The following is a 10,829-nucleotide window of genomic DNA, read 5'->3' as shown; positions in this document are numbered from 1 at the left end:
AGTATCACAATACCATTAACTAATATGGTGAAAAGTACAAAAACTACATGCTGATTGATATTGATGGAGTCAATGAGCAGTAGAATACCCAAGCAAGCGTGTAAGATGTTTTACTGTAATGTTCCTGTATTTTGTTCGTTAAAATCAGCACACAAAGACATTTTACATTTCAATGCCTCGGGCATAATGTTTGCCATGTATGGACCATAAAGTTTGATATTTACAGCACAGCACTATGATACTTAAAAATTGCTGGTATCACAAATATTGTAAAGGGCCTTGCACCAAAGATAGTTTTGAACAAGAAACAAACAAGAATCTTGTCTGTTTTTGGCACAGGTATCATGCTACTCTAACAGGGAGTGCAGCTTTACAACTAAGCAATACGTAAACAACCTCTTGCATTTTTTTTGCTGTCTTTTTTTGTTGTTGTTGTGTATCCCTCCCTCAGGAATGCCAAGCATACTGCTCTTTTCTTCCCTCTGCTGTCTGACCATACCACAAGGGACAAAGTTTTACAAAAGGAGTGAGAGACAACAGGGAAAGTTTCCAGATTGTGGAGGGGCATCAGTAGTCATAAGCTGCAAGAAAGAAACAGAAGAGCAGTTATCCACATCTGCCACTCAGCTCGAGTTCATGAGGAAGAGGAGCATGCGATCCACTTCATAGAGAGGAAGGAAGGTGCAGGCATGCAATCACACCAAGGTGGTCTTACTTTCTATTGTGAGGATGCAGGTACTTGCTGCTGTGCCTCTGCTGTTCACAGCCTTGCACATGTACTCTCCCTCATCCTCTGGGAAGGTCTCTGGCAGGTAGAGGCAGTATGTCTCCCCTCTCTCGATGTACTGATAGTCCTCACAGTCCTGGAGCATCTCTCCCTCAAACCACCAGGTCACTTCTGGCTTGGGCTCCCCGGTGATCTTAACGGTGAATCGTACTGGCTCCGAGTCCACCACTGATTGATTTTTAAGGGGCTTTTTAAACCACGGAGCCCCCGACCTGGCATGATCTTCCTCATCTTCATAGGCTGCGGAGCCGTTGATGATGCTACTTTCATCTTCCACATCATCCTCCTTCTTCTGCAAACAGATGACATTAAAAAAAAATTACAAACTATTGCCAGGGTCAAAGCAACCTTATGCTCTCATGCATGAGGAAGGATCTTGCTTGTGTGGTTTACTTTTTGGAGGGCAGCATCAATCTCTTGCTGTTCAAACTGCATCCTCTGCAGCTTCTGCTCCTCTATCCTCCTCCTCTCCTCATCTTCTCTGGCTTTGGCCATTTGTTGAAATCGGGCTCGCATGTCCACCTTCTGCTTGAATGGTGACTCCTCCGCCCTCACTGGAGTTGTTTCTCTTTCCTCATCCTCCTGAAAAACACAGCAATTCTAATATGTGACACAGAGATAATAAAGAAATGAAGGCTAGCGCAACATTTTCTGGTCATGTTAACTACTTGTTTTTCACATCCCTGTATACTGTGTGTACACTCTTACCCCCTGGAACCTCTCAGCTTCTCTCTCTTTAATTTCATCATCAATGGCCTTCCTCCGTGCTCTCTCCATCTCAATCTTTTTCTGAATTTCCTCCTCAGTCAGCTGCTTGATCTTTTCAAATTTGGACTTGAGGTTCTTGGCCTGGATGGAGCCAGTTCTCTTGAGCTTGGTCAGTTCTTCGTACTCTTTGCTTACAACATCTGAGCTTTCATTCACTTCATCCTGTGAGACAAAGAACAAATGATTTTCCATACCGGTCAGAGGTTACATTTGTTTTTTTGGCATTAGATTCTGTATGTCATGCATGAGCTTACAGGAATTCAGTACATGTATTTGGAAACAAGTGCTATGTTCTCAGGCATAGTTGGCTGAGAAAGTTACAGAGTACGTGGTGGACATGGTCTGCATACATCTGTTCTGGACTGACCTCGCCCATCTCTTGTCTGAGTTGTTCAAATTCCTGCTTCTCCTGCTCCATTTTCTTTTTGCGCTCCTCTGCCTTGCGTCTCCTCTCAGCCTCCTCCTTCTCTTTGAGTAGCTCTTCAAAGTTGATCTCCAGTTTTCTAGGATGCAGTGCTTCCTGAGAGTCACTCTTCACCATCCCTTCTTCCTCATCTAGTATCTATACACACAAAGTACACACAAAGGTTTGGTGGTAAAATAAATGACTGCATCAAGTATTATGTCCATGTTGTATTACAGTCACGAGTCCAACTACTTACCCAACATTAAATGTCATAAAACCAACAAAAACTAAGCATGAGCCATTCTTATTGTTGCATATTTAAAGACAGCATGCAGCCAAAAAAAAAACAAAAAACAAGACATCATAATCTGTCAACCTTTGCTTTGCTTACTCTTGTACATGGTGATGGTATACAAAACTTACATTTGAAAATGAAAATATCTTACTGTTTCATCTCCATATGCAGACCTTTCCTGATCCAGGCCAGGGCTCTTTAAGAAATAATTTGGACAAGGGAACAGCAATGCAGGTGTACCATATGAGCCCATCAGACTGATTATACAGTAACAAAAATGATTCATCTTCATCCAATTAGAATTAGAAACACTTACATAATGATATAATATTAATAAAGTGTATGTATGTGCTGTTTTATGTGTGCTTGGGCAATTGATCATTTTGACATAATACAGGTTTCACAGTTGTTATAAAATGGAAAGCTGAGCAGCTCGGCCAAAGTAAATTAAGCCAAAGCCTGAGCAGTAACTATCATTTTCACCACAATACATGCAGAGTCTTCAATACATCGAGGCGTGTAGACTTACCATGCTCTTGCGGGCCTCTGCAAAGAGCCTTTTCTCCTCTTCCAGTCTCTTCTTGGCCTCCTCCTCTGCCTTCCTCTGCTCCTCCTCTCTTCTCTGGCGCTCCAGCTCCTCAAAACTGACGCATATCTTCCCGGGTTTACTGCCCTCCAGGTTCAGTAAGGCCATCAGCACCTCGTCATCTTCATCTACGAGCTGAGTAAGAACACAGCAAGGCAGTTTCACCACCAGATTCATGCAGCTTTTCAAAATGAGGCTATTTGTGTGACAACATTTGTGCTAAAGGTTTAGCTGAAAACAGCCTTAAAGGAAGAGTTTGACGTTTTGGGTAATTAGCTTATTTGCTTTCTGTCAGAGAGTGAGAAGGGTAGACCAATTCTACTCTCAGGTCTGTCTGATAAATGTAAAGTAGGTTAGTTAGCACAAACACTGGACACTTTTGAACAGCTTTCCTGGTTGACACAATCAAACTACCAGTACCTCTAAAGCTAAATAATTGACGTGATATTTCTGGTTAATTTAGTAAAAACAACTGTTTTCTGCATTTCAAAGGTGTTATGAGCCAGATTATTATTATTATTATTATTACTTTTATTGAGCTGTTGCCAGGCAGATTCCAGGAAGTTACAGCTCCCAGCCAAGAAATAGGTTGTTTGTAGTCACCTGACATTAAATTCAGATGGAGGGCAGGAAGTGAAAACCACAATGGACAACATGTAGGAAAGTTCTTACTGGGCTAGTTTAAATGAAACTACGAGAGAAAGGTATAAACAGAAAATCAGATAATGTGTTGGATGTGACCCTTACGTTATGAAGGGGAGCAATTTTTCAACTGATCTGAAAGATTTGCTGCTATTGAGGCAGTAGATATAACAAACTACCTGGTCATTCAGACGTCGTTCATAGCTCATATGAAAGCATGCAGGCATACAAATTTTTTTTGTTAGCAGTTGGGTCCACGACCTCGGTAACAAGATGCTCCAGGACGACTGTCGTTTCATGTTGATGCAAAGACATCCCTATAGTCTGGGACTCCAAAAAAAAAAAAGCTAGTTGTTTCTCCTCCATTTTCAGTGTTTATGCTAACCAGCTGCTAGCTATGGCTAGCTAAGTGCTCGCTTATGCCTTATACTTAGCGTAAAGATAAGAGTGGTATCAATTTTTTTCTCAAATTCTCCACTAGATAGTCTAAGTATTCCTCCAAGGAAATATCAGATCAAGGTCATTTTTACAGATTTTTTTTTAATTGAATTTTGTATTTGCATTTATATAATATTGGGAAGCATATTGTAGCGCACACTGACCATGCTCTTCCTGGCTTCAGCAAAAGCTCGTCTCTCTTCCACCATTCGTCTCTTGGCCTCGTCCTCTGCTTTCTTGCGCTCTTCTTCTACCCTTTGCCTTTCCAGCTCTTCAAAGCTCAGCCTCAGTTTTCCAGGTCGCAACTCCTCCTTGTCTTCCTGAGCTGGCTTAGCGTCCTCCTCATCTTCTGCCTGACAGCAGGCAAAAGTATTACAAGCACAAGGAAGAAAAAAAGGGATAGTAAAGTATCTTACATGTATTAAGATGTGGTAGTTATTTTTTAAATGGAGTTTTGTTTACCATTCCCAGCTTGGCCTCCTCAAAAGCTTTCTTCTCATCCAGGAGGCGGCGTTTGGCTTCTTCCTCAGCATGCTTCTTTCTCTGTTCCTGCCTTTCCTTCTCCAGCTCCTCAAATGCCAGCTTTAGCTTTCCAGGAGTCACCTGCATCTTCTCTGAGGGCTTCTCTTCTTCATCCTAGATCCAAACGAGTGTAAGAAGTCAGTAGATGTTGTTTAACTGTGATGCACGATCATTAAGGTGGCTGCAAAACAAGATCTTATTTGAGCTGAATGTTAAAAAAAATGTTCATTTCTTCATATTCCGACCTGCTGAACAATTGAGCGTCGCTTGGCATCCCTGAAGGATCGCCTGTCTTCGTCGTATCGTCTCTTCTTCTCCTCCTCGGCCTTCTTCAGCAGTTCCTCCTCTCGACTCTTCTCCATGTCTTCAAAGTTCATCTTGATTTTGCCGGGAGGTCGCGATGATTTCGCTGGAACCACTCGTACCAGGATTGTGTCATCTCCTTCCTAAGAGGTATTTGATCATAAATAAAGATTTATTAAATTAAATGCACGATGGCAAAAAAAGTCATGTGAAAGTGGTTGAAGGTGGGGGGAAGTAATGAAGTAGTACAGCGCAATTTTGAAGTTATTGTATTTGATTGTGTTGTCCATTTTATTGTATGGTACTTTGTACTTCTACTCCACTTCTACATTGTTATATGGATACTTTCAATGGATCTGAAAACTTTTTCAGTGACTTAGCTTGAGCTCTCATAGGATCTCACTAGTCATACTGTAAAAGGAAAACAACTTCAGCTCAATCTCAGCACATTCCCACACACACCGACTGGAAATGGTGACATTAGGCCAGTGGAGTTGCCCCCGATCCACACACACCGACTAGGAATCAGACGATGTGTGTGGATCGGGGGCAACTCCACTGGCCTAATGTCACCATTTGCAGTAGGTCAGAGTCTCGACGTCAGTCCAAGATAGCAGAGTCTAATTCTGTCACTGTAAGGAGGTCTAGAGCTATTTTAGCTGCTGGTAGGTGTGGGAAACAGTTGCCAGTCATATGCTGTCTACACCTGGCAGCGCTGTGTGCCTGTTCCATTTGTTTCTAGATCATTAAGTCGGTGCTTCCTGTCGAACAGGGTCATTTTAACTGTGAGACATTACCCCCAAGATGTAAGGCACAATTCTGTCTTCTCTCATATATGAGCAAGAAAGAATACAGTTGGGAAAGCTAAAACATGGTGGTACAGCTGCTGTACGGGTAAAAAGTACATATACATGGATGTAATTGTAGATTGCTTTTGCATTAATGGTTCACCCATCAGAAGAAAGTTTGGAGGGAATGGTGCAGCCAGCAGGGTTCAGTTAACAATAATGATTTTGTCTGCATCATTTCCAGGGCTGTCAACAGCCCCAAACACCCTCCCATACCCCCAAAAAGAAAGAGGTTTTATATTGAAAATACAGTGTCTAGAACCACTAAGTAAATAATGTCTAAGTTTAACTGTTGTTGCTTACAACCTCAAAATTCCCCCCCAAAATACACAGGACATGCGCTGAGTTTCCTCAGTGGTGTTATGGCCCTGATCATTACTGATGGTGATAAAGGCACAGTTATAAAGACATATTCAAAATAAAAAACTGAACAAAATCACCACCTCGAAAGATTTTTGTACAGCTGTTGAACATATACGGCATTGGTAGCGTTGTTATACGTTTGCCTGTTCTCACTGTGCGAGAGTGGAATTAGGGCAAAGAAGTAGCAGGTAATTGTCTGTAATTGCCTGGCACAAGAATCCTTGCATAACCATTCCCAAGAACTGCACTGTCTGAAGGTATAATAGGCCTCAAAGCCCCATTCAAGTCATTCTATCTGTACTGTACCGATTGGAAATCTGCTTTACATTACGTCATTTTTTCTTAACTAGCACAAGTCTGACATGGTAAGATAAAATAAATGTGTCCCGCTTACCATGAGTTCACATGATGGCCATGTCAACAGTGCCACCGTCGTTTCAGACCTATATCCAGCCTCTGCCAACTGTTTGGATCTCAAATGCCACTTAAAATAACTCATCCGAGTGGCAGCTGAGGATTACGTGAATCATTACAGTTACAAGTACATTCTCATCAGAAAGGCAGCACTGAACCCATCTAGACATGCTGTCCCACTTCCCAGAGAGTGGTGAGACCCTGTATCAGGAATTCAGCCCAGGTTTACTCACCTCAGCTGCTTTCTGAGCCAGTTCCTTCTGTATTTTGGCTTTTTCTATTTTGTCCTGGGCTTCCCTCTTCTTCCTTTCTCCTTCCATCTTCTTCCTTTCTCCTTCTTGTCTTTGTTTTTCCATTTCTGCAAACTTCCCCTTCACGCTACCTGAGGATTTCACAGAGCATAACACAAGCCTTTCAGCCTCCTCTTCCTCCCAGATCCCTCACTGAACAGCTACCTTTCACACCCTTCGCATCCCTCTGCCTGTCTTACCTGTGATTTTGGGGACATAGGATTTTTCTACCTTTGGCTTCACCTCTTCTTCCTCATCACTGGAAGCGAGCAGTTCTTTTATCTGTGGTGGATCAGATGGAGAGTGGTGGTGAGGTTACGGTTTAGCTGGGATCATCTCCTTTGCCATTCAGGAGCCATGCTGGTCCCAGCAAGAACAAGAACCTAATCCCTGCTAATAGCTGAGTCACATGACCTGCAGGTGGACCTCTGATTGGGCCGTGGTGTTCTTGCACAGACAGGAGATGAGCCAAGGTGTCTGAGCCTGGCCAGCTATTGCACGGCTATAGACAGGGAGGTTGTTCCGTCTCACTGAGTATCACTGATAATCCACTCACATAACACCGTATCACTGCATTTATTTCACCACAGTTGATCTCAAACAAAAGCTGTCTTAACCTTGAATTCTTGATCTCTGACATTCCTCTTTAAAGTTGACACACGCAGCTTCTCGGTCACTAAAATATTTCCTCCACATTGTATGTGTCATCCACAAGTATGTATATTCTGTGTCCAAGACGCCATGTTTTCATGATTTACCATTATATAAATCTTTTCATTACTGACTAATCGGTCCATTGTTTATGATTAGTTGATTTGAGAGCCCAGAGTGATGTCTTCATACGTCTTGTTTTATCTGACAGTCGAAAACCCAAACATACAAGATTTAAGTTATAAATCAGACAAAAGAACTGGAACTAGATAATATTTGGTGTATTTCCTTGAAAATTTGAAATTATTTCATTGTCAAATATTTGAGGGGTAACTCATTTAGCATTGCACTCCTACAACATTGTTAGACGACCAAAAGAAAACTGTCTTTGTTTTGTATTCTTCCTGCTTGCCAAAACCTGGCACCCACATTACCCACAATGCAACTTGCCAACAGGAAGATTCTCTTCTGCACAGTTGCAGCTAATGTGCCTTCAAGCTACCAGCCTCATGCAGAGATCAGGAGCAGGCTAAAGAGGTCTTGTAAAGCTCATTTCTCTCTAATTCCCCACCAACAGATTTAATTTTTAAAACTCAACCAACACTGACTCAAGTGACATCACTCAAGGCAGCTCAAAAGGCTTCATACAACTTTTTTCATGCATGCTGTGGTACTCCGCAAGACTTTGAAGTGTTCAATCAGTGGTGCTCCCCTATCTAATTGTTTAAGCACCAATTTACATACATTTTTTCCTGCATTTCTGCCTGGCATATATCTGGTATGTGTAAAGTTTGGGATGTGCGATTACAATCTAAAATTTAAGTTCAATGAGGTGAACAATGCTCTGCTACATGACATGCATGTAGAGTGTTGTGAGACCTATTGGAGGCCTAGTGGGGTTCAGTCCTTTACTGCTTCCTGTGAGCTGGTTAAAGTTGCTTTTAAAGTCAAGCACAAACCAAAGTTGAACACTGCATGAAATGATTATTAATCGGTTAATTTTGTAAAACACGGTGTGGTGTATAGAAGACAGTGAATTCTCACTCAAACTGGCAGCCTCGTCACCCCGTCATGCCTCATCATGCCATGCAGGTCACAGTCGGAGGTTAGTGGGGTTATCTGTCTTTGACCTGCTGCTTCCTGCGATTCCACTCTCTCTCCTTGACATATTGTTCTTTCCTCTTCTGCTGCTCCTCTTTGTTCCTCTGCCTGCTACGTTCCTCCCTGGCCTTCTGCATGGCCTCAAACTTGTTCGTCACATCCCCCTTTTCTTTGTTCAGCTTCGGCACGTAGCTTCTGGCCACCGGCTTTCTGGATCGCAGGAGTTTCTGTAGTTTCACAGTGCGAGGGAAGATAAAATCATTTGTGCAGCAGGGGTAAATGATTTCTGTGAAGGGCTACATCCAACTTATCAGTCATGACCTTAAATTCCTCACTCACCTCTTTCTTAAGGGTCAACTCAGAAATATTCTCATCTTCATTTGTGTCAGGTTTTGCATTCCTCTTCGTCTCTGCGTCCTGTGCTACGCCATTAACGGCTTCTGATCCTTCATCTTCATCTCCCTTATGTTTGCTCTCTTTGTATTTCACACCATTCATGCATGTCTTCTCAGTCTCTTTACTTGCGTCATCATTCACGTGACAAGGGTTCTCGTCCTCAGTGCGTGACGTCTCCTCGCTTTTCTCCTCAACTGCACTGTCTTCATTAACATCATCTCCCTTGTTTTCCGCATCACTCGTGTTATTTTCATCTTCATTCGTGACGTCGTCCATGTCGTGGGCCACTAGAGCCGCAACCTGCGCCACCTCAGTCATGTTTGTAACACAATGACAAGCTGACAAACAGGCTCTGTGAAATGTTACCTGCAAAGTGAAGGAGGAATGGTTCACGTGTTAACTTGACTTTGCTCTCTGCTCTGAATGCCACAAAAGTTAGGGATGCAACAGAAATTTGACCATGTGACATAAACAGTCACATTATGATTGCATTATCAGGTGCATTTCTTTTTTAATACAGTATCTACGCTCTTTCATTCCCTGGCACTGCAAAAAATAAAAAATAAATAAAAATAATTCTTGAATGCATGACTTGAGATTGATGCATTTGTGAAATACATTGCTGTTTGTTATTTCACTGCAGGATGTAACGAGAGCATTCATTGGCTGTCTCCTGATTTTTTTGTGCACCCTTTAAAAAAATCAAGATTGCTGACAAAATTCACTTCTTTTAGCAAACCTGTAACCAATCTATTTATTAAATTAGTCCTTTTGAAAGTCTTTCTGTGATTTATGTTTTATTGTTTAGTGAATTTGTATAGGTGTATTTGACTATGCTATATTTTTATGTAGCTATAATTTATCTTATATTTTCATTTGAACATCAAGCAACCACTTTATAACCATTTGAAATGCTAGATCCCAATTAATTTATGATTCTATAATATGACCTTTTTCTAGTCTGGGGCTGAAATTTATATGTGTGACAGGCACTTCTTGACTACAGTGTTAGGAGCACAGAAAGCTGCTCCACTACCCAGTATGTTGAGAAAAGATGGAAGCTAGCTAACCTCTATTTATAGCCCACTTGTGCATCCAGGACATGTGATCATGGCTATTTTGAATGCGTGATAGGCAGCTGGACAGAGCTCAAGTCGGCACCCACATGTCGCCCCACAGACTCTCGACAAAATGGCCAGACTAAGAGCTAGACAGCTGGATGAATGAGAGCTGTTTGGACTATTAGTCATCCAACACTGAAAGCGCTGCCGTTTATCAGTGACCTCAAATACCTTTTATATTCAGGTGTGAAGATCACACAATGCTGCTAATCAGGAGCTTGATGTCAGTGTTGAATTGGGATGCAAAAATGTACCAGAGTATAGCTTATTTTTTGACCCAAAATCATCCATATCACAGTGATTTTTAGACTTAAAACCAGTTTAATCATTTAACGCGCTGTAGGCTCCAATGTTCTACCTCAAACATCTTCTAACAAGCTTTACAACACAATCTAAACTCGTGGTTTCCCTCATCTCTCGGCGTCAGTCCTACTAACAAGGAGGTGAATGTCAGGAGGTTGAACTGACAACTGCTTTAGATCCTCACCTGCCATTTTCACACTGCAGCCTGGGAGAGTGTTTCATCTACTGTGCATCAATAAATGCATCAGTGCTTTGATTTGAAGGATACTAACTCTATATTTGGGCTGATGTTGCAAAGTTTGCCTCTATGTGCAAAAACAGGACACCTCTCATAAATCTGCTCACTCAAAATTGTATTGAATCAGGTCAGTCTCTTTATGATAATGTCAAATCTGGGAAATTAACACAATACAAGATTCCGGTTAGAGGAAAATTGTTAGGTTGAGTTTTGATGTCCTATTTCTGTACTCAGCTGGCACAAGGCATCATGACAGTGAGTGTCAGAAAGAAATGAGAGTTTGCCACGAATGAACGAGTTCATTTCTCTGTCTAACTGCTGCAGGAATTGCAACTACCTGCAACTGCAACTAAATAA

At 41.8% G+C, this 10,829-nt stretch overlaps 1 protein-coding gene across 1 annotated transcript; it reads right to left on the bottom strand.

The window, feature by feature from the left end:
- Window positions 1–589: 589 nt before the first annotated feature.
- On the bottom strand, window positions 590–9,143 carry nexn (nexilin (F actin binding protein)). Its single transcript, XM_076725928.1, has 12 exons — window positions 8,754–9,143; window positions 8,444–8,641; window positions 6,863–6,944; window positions 6,606–6,754; window positions 4,690–4,890; window positions 4,385–4,558; window positions 4,087–4,275; window positions 2,786–2,977; window positions 1,923–2,117; window positions 1,496–1,717; window positions 1,181–1,369; window positions 590–1,079 (listed from the first exon to the last, which is right to left on the bottom strand). The coding sequence occupies exons 1-12, from the start codon at window positions 9,126–9,128 to the stop codon at window positions 696–698; spliced, it is 2,550 nt and encodes an 849-aa protein (XP_076582043.1). The 5' UTR covers window positions 9,129–9,143; the 3' UTR covers window positions 590–695.
- Between the last annotated feature and the right edge of the window lie 1,686 nt (window positions 9,144–10,829).

Source organism: Chaetodon auriga, chromosome 3 (genome assembly GCF_051107435.1).
Source record: "Chaetodon auriga isolate fChaAug3 chromosome 3, fChaAug3.hap1, whole genome shotgun sequence".
Lineage (NCBI taxonomy): Eukaryota > Metazoa > Chordata > Actinopteri > Chaetodontiformes > Chaetodontidae > Chaetodon > Chaetodon auriga.
Note: the sequence above shows the minus strand (reverse complement) of the source record. Positions and strands in the feature narration are given on the sequence as shown.